Here is a 24,954-nt window from a genome sequence, read left to right as displayed (position 1 = left end):
CTTTCCTCCTGGTTCAGTCTTGGTACCTTCTTAAGAATTTGTCCATTTCTTCTAGGCTGTTCATTTTATTGGTGTATATTGTAGTTGCTTGTAGTAGTCTCTCATGATCCTTAGTATTTCTGTGGTGTCCGTTGCAACTTCTCCTTTTTCAGTTCCAATTTTATTGATTTGAGTCCTCTCCTTTTTTTTCGTGGTGAGTGTGTCTAGTGGTTTATCAATTTTGTTTATCTTTTCAAAGAACTAACTTTCAGTTTCAGTGATCTATAGGGAAGCATTAAAGACTTTTTTACATGGGACCAGAGGAGGGACTCATAATTGACAAGTCAATATTTAAATTTAAATCAGAAGGAAACCCTGCAGAGTGACAACTGTTCTGTTTGCCTTATATATTGAGGTACTCCTAGGTTGGTTGCGTATATATTTACAATTGTTATTTCTTCTTCTTGGATTGATCTCTTGATCATACTGCACTGTCCTTCCTTGTCTCTTGTAACAGTCTCTATTTTAAAGTCTCTTTTGTCTGATGTGAATATTGCTACTCCAGTTTTCTTTTGATTTCCATTTGCATAGGATGCATTTTCCCATCTCCTCACTTTCAGTCTGTGTGTGTCCCTCGATCTGAAGTGGGTTTCTATTTGTTTTTGTATCCATTCAGCCAGTTTGTGCTTTTGTTTGGAGCATTTAATTCATTTAGGCTTAAGATAATTTTCAGTATATATGTTCTTGTTGCCATTTAATTAATTAATTGGGGTTTGTTTTTGTAGATCTTTTTTCTTCCCTTCTTCTTTTGTTCTCTTGTGATTTGATGACTAACTTTGGTATTGTGTTTAGATTCCTTTATCTTTTTTGTGTGTATCTATTTTAGATTTTTGGTTTGTGGTTATCATGAGGTTTTGACATAGCATCTATATACATGATCGTTTTAAGTTACTGATCTTTTAATTTCAAAGGTATTTCCAGTATCCTATGTCTATGCTGTACTCTTCTCACGACTGCTGGTGAGAAGCATTTACTGTATGTTTGCCTTTACTGGTGAGCTTTTCCATTCATAATTTCTTTGTTTTTAGTTATGGTCTTTTCTTTTCCACCTAGAGCAGTTCCTTTAGCATTTGTTGCAAAGCTGGTCTGAAAGTGAAAAAAAGGTGTTAGTTGCTCAGTTGTGTCTGACTCTGTGACCAGAGGGACTGTAGCCCACCAGTCTCCTCTGTTCATGGAATTCTCCAGGCAAGAATACTGAAGTGGGTAACCATTCTTTTCTCCCAGAGATCTTCCTGACCCTGGGTCTCCTGTATTGCAGGCAGATTCTTTACCGTCTGAGCCACCAAGAATTCCCTGGTGGCTCAGATGGTAAAGTTGGTCTGGTGGTGCTGAATTCTCTGAGGTTTTACTTATCTGTAAAGCTTTTCATTTCTCTTTGGAATCTGTATGAGAGCCTTGCTGGGTATAGTATTCTCAGTTGTAAGTCCTTCCCTTTCATCACTTTAAATATATCATTGTCCCTCTGACCTGCACAATTTCTGCTGAGAAACCAGCTGATAACTTTATGGGGATTCCCTTGCACACTATTTATTGCCTTTTCCCTTTTTACTTTTAATATTTTTTCTTTAATTTTTGTCAATTTGAGTACTGTGCCTCTCAGTGAGTTCCTCCCTGGGTTTATCTTGCCTGGGGCTCTCTGAAGCTCCTGACAACTCTTAATTTTAGGTCAGCTTGAAATAACCATAGTGATTCTCACCAGGGCTCAATGCTCCAGCTCATTCAGATGCTAGGAAAATAATAGCCATGATGGAGATGTTTATATACATAAGGAAGGTGGGAATAACAGTGACATTAAGTGTCCTAATTCCTCAAAGAACCTGATAACTTTACAAGGACTAGATCATGGAACTCAGGTAAAGTTTTCTACAACAACAGAAAACAGATACAGGGTATTTCTGATACTGTCCTAATGACATCCTATTCTTGTACATTATGTGTACATGCACAGAAACATCTAAAAGGATGGATGATGAATGCTGAGGCTGAGACAGCCAGCAGCTTTAACTTTATTGCTTATTCGTCCTGGATTGTTTGAAAAATTTTAGATCAGCATATAATTAATAATCAGATGAGGAAAATAAAGATCTTAAAGGTGAGAAAGAAAATCTTTAAAAAGTATATTCTAAGTACCTGAAAGGAGTGTAGTAGCCAGAAATCATGTAACTGATATGAATACATTTTTGAAGTTGTGTAGTATCATAAAAATACAATTTAGTACATTTTTCTATGTCCTGGATCTCTCCTCCTCATTTAGAATTAGCAAGCAGACCTTTAGGTATGTTTAGTTTTAGAATTTTATTTTAAAGAGATTCCTGTGCCATAGCATATCATCTGTTATTCTCTTACTGAGAATTATCCCGAATGGTCAAATTCTAACAACTTTTGCATTAAATTAAATTTTATTAAATTTAATTAAAATAGAGTTTACATGATATACCATTTTGAATTTGATTATATTCTTACAAATAATTTACTGTGAAACATTAGTTTCAAAGAAAATTAATGGGAAATTATAAAGCGACTATCAGTTCAGTTCAGTTGCTGAGTTTTATCCAACTTTTTGCGACCCCATGGACTGCAGCATGCAGGGCTTCCCTGTCCATCACTAACTCCCAGAGCTTGCTCAAACTTATGTCCATTGAGTTGGTGATGCCATCCAACCATCTCATCCTCTGTAGTCCCCTTCTCCTGCCTTCAATCTTTCCCAGCATCAGGGTCTTTTCAAACGAGTCAGCTCTTCTCATCAGGCGGCCAAAAGTATTGGAGTTCCAATTCAGCATCAGTCCTTCCAATGAATATTCAGGACTGATTTCCTTAAGGATGGACTGGTTTGATCTCCTCACAGTCCAAGGGACTCTCAACAGTCTTCTCCAATACCACAGTTCAGGAGCATCAATTCTTTGGCACTCAGCTTTCTTTATAGTCCACTACCATGGCTTTGACTAGACAGACCTTTGTTGGCAAAGTAATGTCTGGTTTTTTGTATGCTGTCTAGGTTTGTCATAACTTTTCTTCCGAGGAGCAAACGTCTTTTAATTTCATGGCTGCAGTCACGATCTGCAGTGATTTTGGAGCCCAAGAGAATAAAGACTGTCACTGTTTCCACTGTTTTCCCATCTGTTTGCCATGAAGCGATGGGACTGGATGCCGTGATCTTAGTTTTTTGAATGCTGAGTTTTAAGCCAGTTTTTTTCGCTCTCCTCTTCCACTTTCATCAAGAGGCTCTTTAATTCCTCTTCACTTTTTGCCAAAAGGGTGGTGTCATCTGCCTATCTGAGGCTATTGATATGTCTCCCGGCAATCTTGATTCCAGCTTGTGCTTCATCCAGCCTGGCATTTTACTATACCAAGTATGAAAAGGCAGGAAGCGACTATAGAGTTCTTTACAATAAAATCCATGATGAGGATAACATTTTGGGGGGTTGAAAATTTATCAAAATGATTATAAATATATTTTGGCAATCTGATGGTTTCAAGGGCACTTGAAAAGTTGTGCAGTTAAATTATTACAAATGTGACATATTGTTGAAACTCAATCTGTAAGTCTTACACCAATGATCATTTCTTCTTGTTAAAACAATGAAATTTATCTGAAATCCATGAGTGCTACAAAGAGTTTGATTTCTTCATAGAGGTTCTTCTATAAGTTGAGCTAATCTCTGAAAGGCCTAGAATAAGACAGAGAGAAGAATTAATGAAATTAACATGCTTTTTGGGCTTCCCTTGTGGCTCGACTGGTAAAGAATCCACCTGCAATGAAGGAGACCTGGATTCCACCCCTGGGTTGGGAAGATTCCCTGGAGAAGCAGAAGGCTACCCCCTCCAATATTCTGGCCTGGAGAATTCCATGGACTACATAGTCCATGGGGTCACAAAGAGTTGGACACGACTGAGCAACTTTCACTTTCAAGAGGCTTTAGGACAATTCTGCCATAATGTTAAAATTTTAAAAAAGGAGTCCCATCTTATGTTGAGATCAGATAATGAAAACTCAGGGTTAACCTCAGGTTTATCTGGGTTGTATGCTATCATGTCCACTAATATATGGAAACATGTCAGAATCCTAGACATTAAAAAGAAATTTTTTTACCCTCAAGATCATCATTTTCTCCCAGAACACCAATTATTTTATTTTTTCAAATATTGTCTCATCTGCATATGCCTTACATATAGTTTCAGTTGTCCAACTCTACTCATATATAACTCATGAAAAGCATATTTAATGATATGAGGAAGCAAGTAAATCAAGAACGCACTCAGAGCCCCCATGTCCCAGGATAAGTACACACTCGTCTTGCAGTTACTGGATCTCAGTGTATGGCTGCTGTGAGTTCCTGACGTGGGGGTAGTTAGGGACTTGCTTCTTTCTTCATATTATCTTGATTAAAGCTGGACTTTTTGATTAATCAATTAGTTAACTCTAATCATCACTATTAGTCTATTTGACCCTTGCTGATATTTTTCCTTCAGAGAAAGAGTCCGATGACTTCATGAATTTGTACTCTGACTCATGTTAATTCCATGAAGGAGGGAAAGAGTTTCTCTTTATAACATGTTGATGATCTGTCAACACTGTTGAGTTAGGTATGAAATCTGTGAACAGAATCAATAAAATTCAACTCCAAGTTGGTCTCATCACATTTCCATAGAAGTCTGGCAATTTCTTTGAGTTATACTTCATAATTTTCCAATTATTCCCATTTTTCAGAAACCAAAGGAGACATCAAATAATGTCATAACTCACAAAATGAACACACAAAATAAATTGATAACTCACCACGTCCATCTCTTCTGGAGAAGCTGAAGAGAAGGATGCTCTGAAGTAGGGGCAAGGAGCTGAACTATCAATGTAGAAACCATGTCCTGGAAGCATGAATATCTGAGAGAGTTTTGGAGAATAGGTGATTAAAGGAAAAGTACAAATAGAGGTAAATCTAATCTCAGAGTGTCGGAGGACTTTTCTGAGTTTAAAAGCAATGAAAGAAATTTCAAGAAAAAAACAATTTACATAAAAATTCTGCATGTCATACACTAAACAAAACTAAAAGTACAGAAACAGAGAAGTATTCAGGATAAATATGACAATCCTGCCTCTTCTCTGTATACTGGAATAACGCACAGAGTAATGCGCAGAGACAGATGAAAACACTAAATTTTAGCTTTAATGGACCAAGGACAGATTCTACAGGCAACAGAAATTGTAATAAATGTAGTAACCACTTAATGTAACTTGAAAAGTAAAATAAATTCTAACAATGAAATATCCTTTATGCAATATCAAGTTTGGAAGTGACCTTTAAGTTGGGACTTCAAAGATAAGTAGGTACTGACCGAACAAAATGTAAGGAAAGCGTCCTTTGGGGAGAAGGTACAGAATGTAGAGGCCTGAAGATGTGAAGAAAACGGGTCACTCAGAGAGGTGGAAACAGTGCTTAGACTAGCGGAATAAAGTGGTAAGTAATTCTGTCAAAACTCTGGGACACTTTCTCCTTTTGGCGACTTCTGTGGCTGCCAGCTTGCTGCCCCAACTCAAGTGTCCTTTGCTTCCTAGGCATGAAAACACACGGTTCCCAGCCTCTTTCTAGATGCTCATGGCCAAGTGATTGAATCCCAACCAGGGAGGGGAAGTCCTGGTGCTACTTCTTGGCCTGGCCTGTGAACATCTCCCCATGTGACCCCCCCCCCCCCCATGCCCTCTGCATGCTGTGATCATTGTGGTCCATGCATTGAAATGCTGTGCAAGATGGTGGCAGGAGCCCAGGTCTCTGACTCAAGGAGGGAGCAGAAGAGCCTGTAGACCATGCCTCTGAAAATTGTGCTGGAGATAGAAATAAACTTGGCTTGTGTTAAGTCTTTAATATTGTTGTCTAGTAAAATGATATTCAAACTTCAAGTAACTGTTGTTATTACTTGTTATAAATCTGGGCTCTGGTCAGGTCACTGAAGTTTGATGAACTGGGAATGAAATGATTTGGAGAAGAAGATTTTAAGGTGGAAGATGAGTTTTTTGTCCTCATTAACAATGAAAACGTAATTTCTCCCAATATCATGGAATAGTTTTGGGATGTGCCAGAAGCAAGTTTCTGTAGAGAAGGAAGAAGTGGTAATAACCTCCTTGAATGATGACCCAAATCTGGTCTAAGGCAGAAGTGATAAAGTTGCAGATTATTTAGAAAAGTCAAAGTACATGCCACAGGGTATATGGAATAAGTGAAGGGGACTGAAAAAAACTACTATAAAATAGGAAGTCTTTATCCTTAGATCTTAGTTCAGGGATACACAGAAATAGCCACCTATCAAATATTCTGGATGATAATGGCATTGATAAGAAAGCAAACTAAATGTAATAAAACTGACTTATTATAAGTTCAGTTTCTCAGTCGTGTCTGACTCTTTGCGACCCCATGGACTGCAGCACACAGGGCTTCCCTGTCCATCACCAGCTCCCAGAGCTTGCTAAAACTTATGTTCATTGAGTCAGTGATGCTATCCAACCATCTCATCCTCTGTCATCCTTTTTTCTCCTCCTGCCTTCAGTCTTTCCCAGCATCAGGGTCTTTTCCATTCAGTCAGTTCTTCACATCAGGTGGCCAAAGTATTGGAGCTTCAGCTTCAGCATCACTCCTTCCAAAGAATATTCAACACTGATTTCCTTGAGGATTGACTGGTTTGATCTCCTTGCAGTTCAAGGGACTCTCAAGAGTCTTCTCCAACATCGCAGTTCAAAAGCATCAATTCTTCTGTGCTCGTTTTTCTTTATAGTCCAACTCTCACATCGATGTATGACTACTGGAAAAACCGTAGCTTTATTAGATGGACCTTTGTTGGCAAAGTAATGTCTCTGCTTTTTAATATGCTGTTTAGGTTTGTCATAACTTTTCTTCCAAGGACCAAGCATCTTTAATTTCATGGCTGCAATCACCGTCTTCAGTGATTTTGGAGTCCCCCCAAATAAAGTCTGTCATTGTTGCCACTGTTTCCCCATCTATTTGCCATGAAGTGATGGCACCAGATGCCATGATCTTAGTTTTCTGAATGTTGAGTTTTCAGCCAACTTTTTCACTCTCCTCTTTCACTTTCATCAAGAGGCTCTTTAGTTCTTCTTCACTTTCTGCCATAAGGGTGGTGTCATCTGCATATCTGAGGTTACTGATATTTCTCCAAGCAATCTTGATTCCAGCTTGTGCTTCATCCAGCTCAGCATTTTGCATGATGTACTCTGCATATAAGTTAAATGAGTAGGGTGACAATGTATAGCCTTGACGTACTCCTTTCCCAATTTGAAACTAGTCTGTTCCATGTCCAGTTGTAACTGTTGCTTCTTCACCTGCATACAGATTTCTCAGGAGACAGGTAAGGTGGTCTGGTATTCCCATTCTTTAAGAATTTTCCACAGTTTGCTGTGATCCACGCAGTCAAAGGCTTTTGCGTAGTCAATAAAGCAGAAATAGATGTTTTTCTGGAACTCTCTTGCTTTTTTCAGTGATCCCATGGATGTTGGCAATTTTATCTCTGGTTCCTCTGCCTTTTCTAAATCCAGCTTGAACATCTGGAAGTTCATGGTTCACATACTATTGAAGCCTGACTTGGAGAATTTTGAGCATTACTTTGCTAGTCTGTGAGATAAGGGCAATTGTGCAGTAGTTTGAATATTCTTTGTGATTGCCTTTCTTTGGGATTGGAATGAAAACTGACCTTTTCCAGTCCTGTGGCCACTACTGAATTTTCCATATTTGTTGGGATACTGAGTGCAGAACTTTCACAGCATCATCTTTTCGGGTTTGAAATAGCTCAACTGGAATTCCATCACCTCCACTAGCTTTGTTTGTAGTGATACTTCCTAAGGCCCACTTGACTTCACCTTCCAGGATGTCTGGCTCTAGGTGAGTGATCACACCTTCATAATTATCTGGGTCATGAAGATCTTTTTTGTATAGTTTTTCTGTGTATTCTTGCCACCTCTTCTTAATATCTTCTGCTTTTGTTAGGTCCAAACCATTTCTGTCCTTTATTGTGCCCATCTTTGCATAAAATGTTCCTTTGTTATCTCTAGTTTTCTTGAAGAGATCTCTAGTCTTTCCCATTCTACTGTTTTCCTCTATTTCTTGCATTGATCACCGAGGAAGGCTTTCTTATCTCTTCTTGCTGTTCTTTGGAACTCTGCATTCAGATGGGTATATCTTTCCTTTTCTCCTTTGCCTTTAGCTTCTCTTCATTTCTCAGCTATTTGTAAGGCCTCCTCAGACAATCATTTTGCCTTTTTGCATTTGTTTTTCTTGGGATGCTGTTGATCACTGCCTCCTGTACAATGTCATGCACCACCATCCATAGTTTTTCCGGCATTCTATCTATCAGATCTAATCCCTTGAATCTATTTGTCACTTCTACTGCATAATTGTAAGGGATTTGATTTAGCTTATACCTGAATGGTCTAGTGATTTTCTCTACTTTCTTCAATTTGATACAGTGAGATGGCAGAGTAGAAGGGCATGCACTCATCTTCTCCTGTGAGAGCTCCAAAATGACTTATTAAACTAAAATGCAATTCTTTAAGTCATTTAAGTATTTATTAAGCAATTACTATGTGCTGCCATTAGCATTATAAGAATTCATAAAGCATGAGTCCTGCACTCAAGGATGATGGTTAGAGAGGGTGAGTGACTTTCCCAGGAGAGTGGATTTGCTCTCGCTTCCAGACAGCCATTTTCCTATTCTGACTGCTAGCCTGCCTTGTCTCTTATGTTCTAGCATAGTACTTTGCTAGCATCAACATGGTTTTTCTTTTGTACTTAGTACCTCAAGACAAACATGATACTAGAAACAGATCTTAGTGGTTACATAAGACTGAGGGGTATGTTAAAGAAATTAATGTTGAAAGGATGATTTATTTGATAAATTGGGAAGCTGCACAAAAAATTATTTAGGTTTTTCAGCTTTATCAATGCCCCTAATGAAATCTCAATAGACTTATGGTTTAAGTACAAAATGTGCAGAAGTCCTTGCAGACTAAGTGAAAAAAGCTGGATGAAAAGCTTTCTATGTAATTTTAATCATGTAAAATAAATGTATAGCTATATCAAACAAATAAAAAGTCCTGTTAAAAAACAACAGAAGACCCAAATAGCCTTTTTCCAGAGAAGATATGCAGATTGCCAATAGGCACATGAAAAGATGCTGAACATCATCAGTCATCAGGGAAATGCAAATCAAAGCACAGTGAAATATCATATCATACCTCTCAGAATGGCTGTCATCAAAAAGACCACAAACAAAAAATGTTGAGGATGTGGAGAAAAGGGAACTGTCATATACTATTGGTAGGAATTTCAGCTGGAGTAGCCATTATGGAAACCTGTATGAGATTTCTCAAAAAACTAAAATAGAACTATACTAAGAACTATACTATGATCCTGAAATTCTATTCCTGGGTATATATAAAAGCATGTAAATATTAATTTTAAAAGATACACACACCCCTATATTTATAGGAGCATTATTTACAATTGCCAATATATGGAAGCAACCTAAATATCCATTTAGGATATTTAGAATATAGAATTTGTGGTATATGCCTATAATGGAATACTATTCAGCCATACACGGGAATTAAACCCTGCCACTTGTGACAATATGGACAGAATTGGAGAGTATTATGCTTAGTGAAATGAGTCAGAGATAGAAAAATGCCATATGTTATCACTTCTATGCAGAACCTAAAACAGAAATGAATAAATATAACAAAAAGAAATAAGGTCATAGATATAGAAAACAAACTAGTGGTTACCGGTGGTGAGAGGGATGGGAGGAGGGGCAGGATAGGAGTAGAGGATTAAGAGGTACAAACTATTATGTATAAATAAATAACACAAAAGGATATATTTTACAGTGTAGGGAATAAAGCTAATGTTTTATATTAACTTTCTTGAGTATAATCTTTAGAAGTATTGAATCACTGTGATGTATACCTGAAACTAATGTAATATTGTCAATGAACTATACTTTAGTAAAAAAATAATTTCATTTCATTAAAAAAAATTAGATATATACAAGCTCTTCAAGAAAATGTACAGTAAATGGTCAAAAAACATGGGTGGTAAAATTATGAACTATTTAAAAAAATTCATAAGTAACACAGAACACGGTGGAGTAAAAGGACTTGAGTTTACTTTCTCTCACGAAAACACAAAAATCACAACTAACTGCTGAACAACCGTCAACAAAATGATCTGGAACCCACGAAAAAAGATATTTCCATATTCAAAGTCAAAGAAGAAACCACAACAAGATGCTGGGGGCTGTTCATTTGTGAGATAATCAAATCTCAAACCTGCCAGGTGGGTGACCCACAAGCTGGAAAATAATTACAGCTCAAAGGTTCTCCCACAGGAGTGAGAGTTCTGAGACCCCCACCAAATTCTCCTTAGCATCAGTAGGAGGAGCTCCACTAGAGCATTTGTCTGTGAAGGCCAGCCGGGCTTGATTGCAGGAGTTCTACAGGTTTGAAGGATAAGAAAGTCCACCCTTGAATGGCACAAAGAAGGCTTCATATGCACTAGCACGCAGGGGTAAAAGCAGTGACTTCACAGGAGCCCGGGCTACACCTATCTGTATGTCTTGGTGGGTCTACTGGGGGGTTGGTGCGTGGGAGGCAGTTGTGGCTTAATGCGGGGGCAAAGACACTGGTGGCAGTGGTACTGGGGAGTGCTCATTGGCATGATCTGTCCTGGAGGCTGTCACCTTGACATCAAGACCTGGCCCCACCCAACAGTGGCTGCAGTGCTGGGACACCTCAGGTCAAAGAACCAATAGGATGGAAACACAGCCCCACCCGCCAGCAGACAGACTGCCTAAAATCTTCCTGAGCTCATAACTACCTCTAAGCACACCCCTTTACATGGCCCTGTCTGCTAGTGGGCAGGAAACATGCCCTCCCACCAGGAAGCCTGGATAAGTATCTTATACCTGCCTCATCTGCCAGAGGGCTAACACCAGAAGTAAAGGAGCACACAGCCCTGCAACCTGCTGAATGAAAATTGCAAACACAGAAAGTCAGACAAAATGAGTTGGGGGAGGAATATGTTCCAGGTGAAGGAACAAGATGAAATCTCAGAACAACTAAGTGAGGTGGGGATAGGCAATCTATCCCCGTAAAATTCAGAGGAATGATACTAAAGATGATTCTAGATCTCAGAAAAAGAATAGAGGTACAGAACAAGAAGATACAAAGAATGTTTAACAAAGATCTAGAAGACATAAAGAAGTGAGTTGAACAATACAATAACTGAAAAGAAAAATACACTAGAAGGATCAATAGAATAAATGAGGCAGAAAAATGAATAAGTGAGCTGGAAGAGAGGATAGTGAAAATCACTGTCACAGAACAGATTAAAGAAAAAAAATGAAGACATGAGGACAGTTTGACACCTCTGGGACAACTTTAACTGCACCAGCATTAGTGTTATAGGGATCCCAGAAGGAGAAGGGAGAGAGCAAGGGTCTGAGAAAGCATTTGAAGAGAAAATAGCAGAAAATTTTCCTAATGTGGGAAAGAAAACATTCACCCAAGTCCAGAAAGTGCAGAGTCCCATACAGGATAAACCCAAGGACGAACACACTGAGATTATGAATTAAATTGAAGTCAAAGAAATAAAAGGAATCCGAATTGGAAAGGAAAAAGTAAAACTAAAATTGCTTGCAGATGACATGATATATATAAAAAATCCTAATGATGCTACTAGAAAACTACTAGAGCTCATTAATGAATTTGGTAAACTTGTAGGGTACAAAATTAATGCATAGAAATCTGTTAACTTGTATACCCTAACAATGAAAGATCAGAAAGAGAAATTAAGGAATAATCACATTTACCATCTCATCAAAAAGAATAAAATACATAGGAATATACCTAACTACTGGAAGAGGGCATGGCAAATCACTCCAGTATTCTTGCTGAGAGAAGCCCCATGGACGGCGGTGCATGCCGGGCTGCCGTCCTTGGGGCCGCGCAGAGTCAGATGTGACTGGGAGACTAAGCACAGCATAGCACATACCTAACCAAGGCCTCAGAAGACCTGTGTTCCAAAAGTATGAGATGCTAATGAAAGAAATCAAAGATGACACAAACAGGTGAAAAGATGTACCACCATGATCTCGGATTAGAAGAATCAATATTGTTGAAATGACTATACTACTGAAGACAATCTACAAATTCAATGCAATACCTATCAAATTGCCAATGGCATTTTTTTTTTTTTTGCAGACATAGAGTAAATAAATCTTAAGGTATATATGGGAACACAGAAGACTCCAAATAGCCAAAGCAATCCTGAGAAAGAAAAATGGAGGTCAGGAACTTAGGGTCCCTGACTTCAGACAATAATGCAAAGCTACAGTAATCAAGACAGTGTGGTACTGGTGGAAAAAACAAAACAAAACAGAAATATAGGTGAATGGAATGGTATGGAAAGCCCTGAAATAAACCCATACACCTATGATCCATTAATCTATGACAAAAGGGGCAAGGCTATAAAATGGAGAGAAGACAGTCTCCTCAATAAATGATACTGGGAAAACCAGACAGATACATATAAAGAAACAAAATTAGGACATTATGTAACACTATACACAAACATAAACTCAGAATTTATTAAAGACCTAAATGTAAGACTAGAAATTATAAAACTCTGAGAGGAAAACAGGCAGAACACTCTCTGATGTAAATTTCAATAATATCTTTTTGGATTCACCTCTTACAGTAAGGGAAATTAAAGCAAAATAAACATATATGACCTAATTAAACTTAAAAGCTTATTCAGCAAAGGAAACCATTAACAAAAGGTCAGTCAATGGAATGAAGGAAAATATTTTCAAACAATGTGACTGATGGGATTAATCTCCAAAATATATAAATAACACATGAATTCAGTATCAGAAAGATCAAACAACCCAATAAAAAAAGGAATAAAGATCTAAATAGACATTTCTGCAAAGAATACATACAAATGGCCAAAAAGTACATGTAGAGATGCTTAACATCACTAATTACTAGAGAAATGAAAAATCAGAACTACAATAAGGAATGACCTCACACAGCTCAGAATGGCCATCATCAAAAATTTTACTAACAATAAATAGTGGAGAGGCTGTGGAGAAAAAAGGACACTCCTACACTGTTGATGGGAAAGTAAATTGGTATAGTCACTATGGAGAACAGTATTTAGATTCCTTAAAAAACTGAAAATAGAGTTACTGTATGATTCAGCAGTCCCACTTCAGGGAAAATGTCTGGAGAAAACCAAAATTCAAAAAGTTATATGCGCCTCTCTTTTCACTGAAGCACTATAGACAGTAGTCAAGATGTGGAAGCAACCTAAATATCCATCAACAGAGGAATGGATAAAGAAGTTGTGGCACTATTACTCAGCCCTAAAAATGAATATAATAATGCCATTTGCAGCGTGGATACACCTGGAGATTATCACACTAAGTGAAATCACACAGAGAAAAACAAATATGTGATTAAACTGTATGTGGAATCTAAAAAATATGATACATATGAACTTATTTACAAAACAGAAACAGACTCAGAGATTTAGAAGAGTTTACCAAAGGGGAAATGTTGGGGGTGTGTGCAGAAAGGATAAATCAGGAGTTTTGGAATTAACATATGCACACTACCATATGTAAAATAATCAATAAGGACATACTTGTATAGCACAGGGAACTGACTCAGTATCCTATAATAACCTATATGGGAAAAGAATCTGAAAAGCATAAATATATGCATATGCATAGCTGAATCAATTTTCTGTGTGCCTGAAACTAACACAGCACTGTAAATCAACTATACCTCAATATAAAATAAAAATTAAAAAGTGACATTATGCTTTAATGAAGTACAATGCCACCCTGAGCATGCTTTACTTTCATAAGGAAAAAAACCCTTCTGTTTTAAATACTAATGGCTAACACTTATCAAGCATTTACTATGTGCCAGGCATTAGGCTAGGAGTTTTCTCCATGTTGACTCATTTCATCATAGCAATCCTAAGAGGGAGAGATTCCTGTTATCTCCTTTTTTCAGATGAGACTCAAGGAGGAAACCTCACTCAACACCACATATCATGAAGGGCTGGAGCTGGAGTTCACACCCAAGGACTGTGGCTCCCAAAACTGTGCTCTTAGCCACTAAGCTGACCAGTAGCTGAGCTGAATGACTGTGTTTCCCCAGTTAGGAGACTGACTCTGTAACCCAAGTTCATTGTGACCTTAGTAATGAGATAACGCATCTGATAGGCAAGTGTTATGCCTTGTGCTGGTTGGCAACGATAAACATCTGACAGTTTTTATTAAGAAATTACAGAAAAAGTTTAGCTTTTCCTCCTGTCTTACCTTGTTCTTAACGGCTTTTTCTTCAATCAGTTTTCTTACATCACGAATGCCCTTAATTTTCACCCACAGAAACATTCCAGCAGTAGGAACATGCCATTCTGCCAAACCTACAAAGAAAAGAAGAGAAGAAATATTTTCTGAGTCCAGTTTTCATGATGTCCATTATATCACTTAAATGACAAATGACAGTAACTGTAAACTAGCATTTCTAAAAAAGTTCCTTCAGTGACAGAATTTTTAAAAATATATTTTTATGAGTCCTGAAAATGGATGTTCCGAGTTTTATTTCAAAAAGTGAGGGGAAGTTTTGAAAGGGAGAAAGGGAACTCATGTATTTTTAGGATTTTAGTGGGTTTTAGGGCCATGCAGGAACTCCTGTGTCATGGCCATCTGTCTTCTTTAGAGCTGTCCCTAAGACACACATGCCTCTTTCAAATTGTAGGAGAGGATTCCTCAACTCCTTCTAGAATCTTACTAGTGTTTCAGTAAATCTTATTATTTATGTAGTTGTTCAGAAGTGTAATGAATTTTTTATCAGAATGTAATTAGTTATAAAAATAATACTTAAAATTAAATACTTAAAATTAAGGAATCTGTGTGCATTTGTAGGCTTCGTGTTTCATTAAATATAAGGATAGAGAAACCAAGAAGGAAGAAAATTATTTTGATTTTAATTATTGCCATTTTAAAAAAAGAACTTGCTGTTGATTAAAACCTTTTTTCAACCTTACAGTGTGATAAAACAGTACTCTTATAAAAAAGTACCAATTGTATTGTTACCAGGACTTCATGGGGAAGAAGGTGTGATGGAATAAGGAGTTGACACCTTGTACTGGGCTTCCCAGGGACTCTGTCCTGCAGAGCCCACCAGCAGTGCAGAAGACCTGGGTTGGTCCCTGGGTTGGAAAGATCCCTGAAGAAGGCAATGTCTACCCGCTCCGGCATTCTTGCCTGGAGAGTCCCCTGGACAGAGGAGCCTGGGGGGCTACAGTCCATGGGGCCTCATAGAATCGGACTGATCCACGTTCACTTCACTGTGTATTTACTGTTATTTTTGCCAAAGTCATTTTTAGTGGTGTAATTAAAGCCATGAAATTCATTTTACTTTCTTCCTTAATAGAAAATTAAATCTAAACCATCCTGAAATCAAATTAGCAATAGAAAAGATTAGATAGTAGATAAATGAGGTTAATGATTAAAAGGCAAATCATCTGTAATGAAAAACCTGCCAAGGATTGTAGTATTTTGTTTTTATAGAGTCAGGAAAGGGTTATGTTACTGATTTCACAATTCCTCACCTCTCTGGAGCAACATTTTGAAAACCCTTTTAGTTCAGAGATTATTTGGCTCTCAGTAGGTTATTGCTGGTTGATTGTTAGATTAATTGGTCTTTTCTTCTTTAAACCACATATTCTGTGCAGCCGTCAGGTATAGTAGAAATGCTATAATTGTGGCAGTTACTTCTGACATTATTTATAGGGTACCATTTTTGTTTTTAAAAAGTACTTATTTCTGACTGCGTTGGATCTTTGTCTTTTTCTTTCTTTTTTTTTTTTTCGCGTTGGATCTTTGTTGCTGCGGGTGGGCTTTCCCTGCTTGTGAGCAGGGGCTATTCTAGTTGCAGTGCACAGGCTTCTCACTGTGGGGGCTTCTCATGCTGCAGAGCATGCGCTCTAGAGTGCCAGTTTGATGGTTGTGGTGCCTGGGCTTAGTTACCTGGTGCATGTGGGATCTTCCTAGACCAGGGATTCAACAGGTGTCCCCTGCATTGCAAGGCATATTCTTAACCATTGCACACCAGGGAAGCCCTAGAGTAACATTTTCTTGACCAGAATAAGCCTGGACCCTGTTTCCTTCCCCAGAGTTATTAACAATACTCTGTGGTATCATTCACTCATACGAGGACTACTGCTCATCCCAGGACAGGATGTATGTTCCACTCACCACTTAACCACTTGTCTGCTGCTGCCAGTAATGCATCCCTCTGCTTCCGGTAGAAATCAATAACCCTAGAGGAAGAAAACAATGAAAAAGATGTGTTTGCTACACTGCTTGCAGAAACCAAAAGGCTCTGGAGTCCAGCCTATAAGAACCTATTTTGTATCTTGATGAAAATGCTGAAACTTGATGAGGGAATAGAGCATATTTGACCTGTCAGGCAGTAAACTTTGTATCATTGTGATTTTTCCATTATTTTGGAATAATTCAAAACAGAAAATTAATCAAGTGAAGTCCACTTCTATATAAACTAGAACCTAAAATACAGTACCTGTCGACGTGAGCCAGAAAGCCCTCTTCTCCCCACTGATGTAGAAGTTGTGATACCATGAGCTAAAAGGCATGAGACAGTAACAAGGTTCATTGTCTAAAATGTACTTTTTGTCAAATGTAACAGCTAATCACTCTTGATTATGTACAAACCACACTAAGAAGATGCAATAAGCGGCACCAAGCTTTATGGGGCCAGTGACTGATAACAGTGTTGCTTAATAACAGTGACAACAATAACATTGAAAATAACAAATATTTATGTGGTCCTTGGTATACCCAAGAAACTGCTGTACCATATATTTCAGCTAAGTTGGTCTTTGCAATACCCTTATTAGGCCGTTATTTCTCTCTACTCATATACAGACTGAGGCATTAGGTGAAGTTAAATTTCCTATGATCATTGCTGGTCACAAATCCTGGACTCAAGTCAGAACGTCCAGTCCCAGGTCCATCCAATAACTGCCGCCCTGCATGGCCTCTCGAAATAATGGTGTATTACTTCACCAAACCTCTTCCGTCCTGATGAGTTTTTATGGGGTTCCTGTGCTAGATGCCAGGGCACAAGATGAATAAGATCTCTGACTCTAGGAGCTTGCTCTACACCTTGAAACAGCTCAGGTATATTTAAATCTCTTTTGCCTTTTGGAGCAAACATCTGTGGTGTCTGGTCTTCTAATTCAGCCCATAGGGAAATAGAGAAGCAGTCAGTGGCTTCGCTCCCTGACACCTTCACATTGTCTTATTTGCCCGCATCCATTTTATGATCTGATTTTAAACATTCCAGTTTCCTAAGCTGCCCTTACCTGAGTAAAAGTGCTGGTGTGTATTGTTGACACTTGTATGTGTAAAACAATTCTCTCAATCAAGGGCTTAGGACCAGTTATAAACCCTACTCTCAACCTGCACAGAGACAGAAGAGGCATATTACCAATCCCACTACATCAGGTAACATCATGTTACTGATTTCATGGGGAAGGGTGTTGTAACCTGGGGACAAAGGAATCTAGACAGTTAACACCTTCTAGTAACACTACTTCTTATTTAAAATACACATTTAAATTTAATCGTACACTTAAAATAGAATCATATCTGGCCATATATTTCTAAATGTGTTTTTTCATACATGCAACCAAAAACCTGACGGCCCCCCCCACCCCACCCCACACACACACCTATAACTTAATTTGACTGCTAGGGATGGATTAGGAGAAAACTCTGTTACTAATAGTAACAATGAAACTGATGTGTCAAGGTGAGTATATACAAGCATCTTAAGTGAGAACTGTCTGCACTAACCATGCTGAGGGGCAGCCCCTGTCACCTTTATCTGCAGCCTGAAGGCAGAGCCAGGGCCTTACCCCGAGGACAGGACTTTGGAGAAAGAGTCAGCTCAGATGACACGCCCATCCACGTCCATGGAGAGAAATGTCGGTGCCCAGGGCTTGAAATGGAAGATAAATACAGTATTTATATCTGTTAGTCTGTTTTCCTACTTTGTGCAGAGAGTGGGGAAATTTCACATAGGACCTCCTTGTCCCAAGGCTTGAGATCCAGGATGAACAGTTTTCCAGAAAGGATTCTAGGAAAACTAGTTTGGAAAAGACCACAACGAAGAGGGTCATCAGTATGCAGGGCTGTTTAGAAAGGGAATGCTGACCCTTAGAACAACTAGAAACACAAACACGTATAAATGAAGATGAGCCGTATAGTCACCGTGCAATGGTGAACCTTCCACATTTATTTCAGAGTAACTGCCCACAGGGAAGGGGGCCATGGTTGTGTTTAGGGTGGGTGGCAGGCAGACATGATAGTCAGGTAAATAGACAAAAAGCCAAGAGTTATGTTTCTTTTCAGTAGATTCGTAGTGGGGACTGAATCCGTGTGTCTGTTCTCTGCAGCCCTGAGAGCAATTCTAGTGTTAGATTTTGAGGAACCGGGCATTGGAGTCTGTACCATTACTGCTGTCTCCTAGGGAACAATGCTCGGGGACAGTGGTGCACATGGACAGTGGGGAAGGATCTAGAAGTCCTTCGTTGTGCAGGTGAGTTCCTTCCCTACGTGACAGGGATGGCAGGCAGGGAGCATGATGCTAGGAACGCCCTCCTCTGCTCACAGTTACATCACTGACTGAGGACAGCCCTCTGCCTTCTCTCTGAACACAGCTCCCAAGTCCTCCAGCCCATCAGCCACCCCTGAGAGACTGAGGCTGACACCCCAGGAGACACCCACTCCACATCCCTGGTACCATGTCTATGGAGTCAAGGCGACCCTCACCTTGACTCACATGTTCCTCCACATGCCTGGCACAGAGGGCCAGTCACTATTATAAAAGTAGGGAATTTCTGGAAAAAGAGCAAGGCTCCAGAGATGAAGACACCCAGGAGCCAGGTTAGAATCAGATTGTGTGTGGAGTTCACACCATCACTTACCTTGTTGAACTGCAGGAAATAGTAAGGATCATCTTCTATGATGAGGAAGTCATATTTTCTTGCGAGCTATAAAAAGATTAAAGGAGCATATTTGTTTCTTGAGAGTTATCTAAGATGAAAATCACTTGGAATCAGAGTTCTTTGTACTCATTCATTCATCCCAGCTACTACTGAGTCCCCGCTGTCCTAGGAGGAGGACAGGAACAGCCCTGAAGGCTCTGTCCTCACAGAACTTTCATTCTGGTGGTAAAGACAGAACCTGAGCTCCTAGATAGAGGAGCTAGATAGACCAGAAGAGAATTAGGTGGGAGGTTCTGAGGGCCCAGCAGATGGTTGAAGAGCCTGATGTTTGAGAGGAGAGCTGGGGAAGCTCCAGGGGAGCTCAGGCTGACCGGAAGGATCAGTTTTGCAGATGCTGGGGGAGAAAATGTTTAGACTGAGAGAGCAGGGAGCAATGGCCCTGGAGTCAGAAAATCCTTGGTGTGTTTTAGGGACAGAAGTTTCTAGAAGGCATGGCTGTTTAAGGGACAGAAGGAAGGCTGTGTGGCTGCAGCAGGAAGGATGTGGGAGACCCTAGCCTTACACAGAGGCCCAGGTTCCATCATTGCATGCAGCAGGTGGACGACTTTTGATACTGTTTGCGATGTGGGGTGAAGCAGCTGGAGGAGGCACTGTAGGTCCATGCTAGAGAGGAAGGATGCCAAGGGCTGGTGTGGGGGTCGGGGTGGGCAACTCTGAGGGGCGCACCGGTCAGGGAGGGAGTGTGGCCGAGGAGATGGTGGGTTTGGGTAACGTGGGTGGTAGGAGCCACTGTGTGGGCTGGAGGTGGGGGACGAGGAGAGGACAGAAGCAAGAGAAGGGTGTAAGAGGTGAGTGTAACATCCCACCAAGAATAGCATCTTTTTCAATAAAAATATCAATTAAGGGGAAAGAAACATACTGTAGTCAACCAGACTGTAGTAAATTCTTGTGTTTAAATTTGTGGCAACACTGGCATAGATGACTTCGTTTTATTAAAAACCATCTTCATTGAGAGCAAGGGGCTAATAAGAGAAGGAACTTGAGAGCACTCTTCTAAAGAGTCAGAAAGAAACAAGAACACAAGTATGTAACACCTTCTATGAAAATACCTCATAGATTTCCCTTTTGCGCTCAGCTGTTAAGGAGTTCCCAGCAGGGTTGTTGCAGTTTGGGACCGTGTAAAGAAACTTGGGGGTGTTTTTCTCAGGGTCCTTTGAATCTTCCGGTTTCCATTTGGAAAGTGTTTCTCTGAGGGAGTCTGGAATGATCCTGTGCTCATCACTGGAAACATTAATCATGTTGCAGCCCAGGGGTTGCAGCTGTCAACACACAGAGAAAAGCAAGTCCGCGATTGAGACCTGATTACAAAATATCAGGGCCGAGGGTTCTTACACTAAGGAGAGTGTTACCATTTACACCGTCAAACACAAACCTGCCCTCAGCTCTATGCCCACACTGCATTATCTTCATGATTATGATTAGAACTGGCTCATAAAATAGGTATTTATTAAGGAATGATTTTGAGAAAGGAAATCAATCTTAGAAAGCATCTGTGATGCTAATACATGACATAGTTATAAGCAGAGGTGATACTCAAAATATTGGACAAGCGGTGTAGCGTGGGAGCAACAGACACAGAGCAGGGTGGAGTGGGGTCCTGGAGACCCCCTGCCATGCCAGCATTAGCTCTGCACTGTATGGGGTTCAGGGTGGTCTCAGGAGAGGGGTCGGGGGCCAAGGAGCATCAGGGATTGTGACTTCCCAAGGGGTGTGCAAGTATTTCAATACTGTACCGACTACAGAGGCTGAAGTTGAAAGTACTAGCCTTACTTATGGACAGAGTTTTGTGAAAGACTTGTGTTTTCATATTTTATGTTTATGGATGAACAAAAGAGAAAACATGAGACTTAGTAAATAAGAAGGAAAGGAAACCATCCTCAAAATGAAACACAGCCTATGGATTGGGAGAAAATATTTAGAACAATGCATCTGACAAGGGATGAATTTCCAAATTATACAAACAACTCACACAATTCAATATCAAAAGAACAAAAACAGAAACAACCCAGTCAAAAAATGGATAGAAGTCCTGAATAGATATTTCTCCAGAGAAGACATACAGGTGGCCAACATGCATGTGACAAGATGCTCAACACTGCTAATTATAGAGAAAAGCTAATGAAAGCTACAGTGAGGCATATCTCACACCAGCCAGAAACACTATGATCAAAAAGTCTGTAAACAACAAATGCAGGAGAGGGTGTAGAGAGAATGGAACCTTCCTACACTGTTGATGGAAATGTAAATCATATAGATCCTATGGAGAACTGTATGGAGGTTCTCTAACAGACTAAAAATAAGAGTTACATATATGATCCAGTGATCCCACTCCTGGACATATGTACAGAGAAAAGTATAATTCAAAAATATATATCCACACTTTTATGGATATATATCTACATTTTGATATATATATCAAAAAATATATAAATAGTTCAGCACTATTACAGTAGTCAGGATGTGGAAGCAACCTAATGTCCACTGAGAGATGAATGCATAAAGAAAGTATGGTACATATGTACAGTGGAATATTGTGTGTTTAATTGCCAGGTTGTGTCCGACTCTTTGTGACCCCATGGACTGCAGCACACCAGGCTTCCCTGTCCCTCAGCATCTTCTGGAGGTTGCCCAAGATCATGTTCAGAGCATCAGTGACACCATCCAACCATCTCATCCTCTGTCACCTTCTTGTGCTTCTGCCTTCAGTCTTTCCCAGCATCAGGGTCTTTACCAGTGAGTTGACTCTTCACATCAGGTGGCCAAAGTATTGGAGCTTCAGCTTCTAAGTATCAGTCCTTCCAATGAGTATTCAGGGTTGATTTACTTCAAGATTGACTGGCTTGATCTCCTTGCTGGCCAAGGGCCTTTCGAACCACAGTTCAAAAGCATCACTTCTTCGGCACTCAGCACTCTCAACTGTACATGACTACTGGAAAGACCATAGACTTGACTATGCAGACTTTTGTCAGCAAAGTGATGTCTTTGCTTTTAAACATACTGTCTAGGTTTTTCATTGCTTTCCTGTCAAGAAGCAATCATCTTTAATTTCATGGCTGCAGGTCACCATCTGCAGTGATTTTTTAGAGCCCAAGAAGAGGAAATCTGTCACTGCTTACCTTTTCCTCTTCTATTTGCCATGAAGTGATAGGGCTGCATGCTAGGATCTTAGTTTATTTAATATTTAGTTTTAAACCAGCTTTTTCACTCTTGTCCTTCACCCTCATCAAGAGGTTCTTTAGTTTCTCTTTGCCTTTTGCCACTGGAGTGGTGTCATCCATGTGTCTGGGATTGTCGATACTTCTCCTGGCAATCTTGATTCCAGCTGGTAACTCATCCTGGCCAGCATTTCTCATGACGGGCTCTGCATAGAAGTTAAATCAACAAGATGACAACAAACAGCCTTGTTGGACTCCTTTCTCAATCCTGAACCACTCAATTGCTACATACAAGGTTCTGTTGCTTCTTGGCCAGCATACAGATTTCTCAGGAGACAGGTAAGATGGTCTGGTATTCCCATTTCTTTAAGAGTTTTCCACAGTTGGTTGTGATCCACGCAGTTAAAGGCTTTAGTGTAGTCAATGAAACAGAGGTAGATGTTTTTCTGGAATTCCTTTGCTTTCTCTATGATCCAGGCTATATTGGCAGTTTGATCTCTGGTTCCTCTGCCTTTTCTAAACCCAGTTTAAAAATCTTGAAGTTCTTGGTTCACATAATGATGAAGCATAGCTTGAAGGATTTTGAGCATAAACTTACTAGCATGGGACATGAGTGCAGTTGTCTGACTTGAACCTTGTTTAATACTGCCCTTCTTGGGAATTGGGATGGAGATTGAACTTTTACAGTCCTGTGGCCATGGCTAGGATTTCCAGATTTGCTGACATATTGAGTGCATAACTTTAATAGCATCATCTTTTAGAATTTTAAGTAACTCTGCTGGAATTCCATCACCTCCACTAGCTTTATTGGTAGCACTGCTTTCCTAAGGCCCACTTGACTTCAAATTCCAGAATGTCTGGCTCTGGGTGAGTGACCATACTATCATAGTTATCTGGGTCATTAAGATCTTCTATGCACAGTTCTTCTGTTTATTCTTTCCATCTCTTCTTGATATCTTCTGCTTCTACTACATCTTTAGTCTGTCCTTTATTGTGCCCTTCTTTGGATTAGATATTCCTTTGATATCTCCAATTTTCTTGATGATATCTCTAATCTTTCCCCTTCTGTTGTTTTTCTCTATTTCTTCACATTGTTCATTGAAGAAGGCCTACTTCTATATTACTCAGCTATAGAAAAGAATGAAATGATGCCATTTGTAGTAACATGGAGGGGTCTAGAGATTATCATACTAGGTGAAGTAAATCAAATAAAGACAAATATTATATGATATCACTTATATATGTAATCTAAAAATGATACAAACGAACTATTTTGAACTATTTTACACAACAAATAGACTTACAGACATATTGTAACAACTTATGATTATTAAAGGGGAAATGTGGGGAGGGATGCAGTAGGAATTTGGGTTTAACATATACATACTACAATATATAAAATCAGCAGCAAGTTCCTACTGTATAGCATAGGTAACTATATTCAATGTCTTATAATAACCTATAATGGAAAAGAATCTGAAAAGAACAGATATGTATATATATATATCTGAATCACTTTCCTGTACACTTAAAACTAAAATTACATTGTTAATAAACTATATTTCAATAAAATTAAAAATAATAATAATTGAGATTAGCTTCTCAGAAAAATAGTTTTCAAGGGATAAGCAGACATAGTTAGTAGAGGTCAAACATATACTTATGCACTGAGAAAAGTCTAGACCATATTTGCAGCAAGTTTAAAAGCTCTTAGACTTTCGAAGCACATCTGCATGAATAAAAGAAGCTGATGTTGGGCAATGAGATAAATGCACGTGGAACTTCAGCCTAGTTCCTCAGAGGCAGGTACAGATCTGTGTTTTGGCATGTGACAATGTGTATACATCCAGCTGTTTACATAGATGCAAGTTTTACATGTATAGGCATTGTCTAATCTAATGCTTTAAGAGTTTAGGAAAGTATTTAATAATTAGTCTCCAATCACAAAGAAAAGTCAGTTATTTTATGTAAGTTTTTAAAGGGCTTCCCTCAAGGGCTTCCCTGGTGACTCAGATGGTAAAGAATCTGCTGCAATGCAGGAGACCCTGGTTCGATCCCTGGGTTAGGAAGATCAGTCCAGTATTCTTACCTGGAGAACCTCCATTGACAGAGGAGCCTGGTAAGCTACATACAGTCCATGGGGTCGCAAAGAGTCAGACATGACTGCGTGACTAAGCACAGTCATATGGTGGCTTGGCCAGTAAAGAATCTGTCTGCAGTGTAGGAGACACCGGTTCAGTCTCTGGGTCAGGAGGATCCCCTGGAGGAGGCAGTGGCAACCAATTCCAGTATTCTTGCCTGGAGAACCCCATAAACAGAGGAGCCTGGGGAGCTACTGTCTATAGGGTCACAAAGAGTCGGACATGACTAAGCAACTAACACTTTCACTTTAAAGTTATGGTAAAATATATATTACTAAAAAATGTGCCCCTTAAAGCATGTGATTCAGTGGTAATAATTATGTTTACAGTGTGTGCAGCTCTCATCGCTATCAATTCCAGGATCTTTTCATTGCTCCAAAGAGAAACCCTGTGCCCAGTAAGGAAGAAGTCCCCATTTCCCCCTCCCCAGTCCTTGGTAAATTCTAA

At 39.4% G+C, this 24,954-nt stretch overlaps 2 protein-coding genes across 2 annotated transcripts in view; one reads left to right on the top strand and one right to left on the bottom strand.

Moving 5' to 3' along the window:
• Positions 1 to 24,954, top strand: part of LOC110128796 (atherin-like) — a 216,898-nt gene that overhangs the window by 99,849 nt on the left and 92,095 nt on the right. The gene's annotated exons all lie outside the window — the stretch shown is intronic.
• Positions 18,052 to 20,480, bottom strand: LOC110128797 (kynurenine/alpha-aminoadipate aminotransferase, mitochondrial-like). The gene is made up of 3 exons (XM_020879781.2): positions 20,261 to 20,480; positions 19,131 to 19,196; positions 18,052 to 18,142 (listed from the first exon to the last, which is right to left on the bottom strand). The coding sequence occupies exons 1-3, from the start codon at positions 20,447 to 20,449 to the stop codon at positions 18,092 to 18,094; spliced, it is 306 nt and encodes a 101-aa protein (XP_020735440.2). The 5' UTR covers positions 20,450 to 20,480; the 3' UTR covers positions 18,052 to 18,091.

This window comes from Odocoileus virginianus, chromosome 18 (genome assembly GCF_023699985.2).
Source record: "Odocoileus virginianus isolate 20LAN1187 ecotype Illinois chromosome 18, Ovbor_1.2, whole genome shotgun sequence".
Taxonomy (NCBI): Eukaryota; Metazoa; Chordata; class Mammalia; order Artiodactyla; family Cervidae; genus Odocoileus; species Odocoileus virginianus.
This window is presented reverse-complemented; position numbering and strand designations above follow the sequence as displayed.

Excerpts from the sequence above, each read along its gene's own strand:
- LOC110128797 (XM_020879781.2), bottom strand. The coding sequence starts at position 20,449 with ATGATTAATGTTTCCAGTGATGAGCACAGGATCATTCCAGACTCCCTC. Across the intron at positions 19,197-20,260 it reads GCAAAAGGGAAATCTATGAG|CTCGCAAGAAAATATGACTT; the intron begins GTATTTTCATAG and ends ATCTTTTTATAG. Across the intron at positions 18,143-19,130 it reads ATTTCCTGCAGTTCAACAAG|CCCTGGGCACCGACATTTCT; the intron begins GTAAGTGATGGT and ends TTCCATTTCAAG.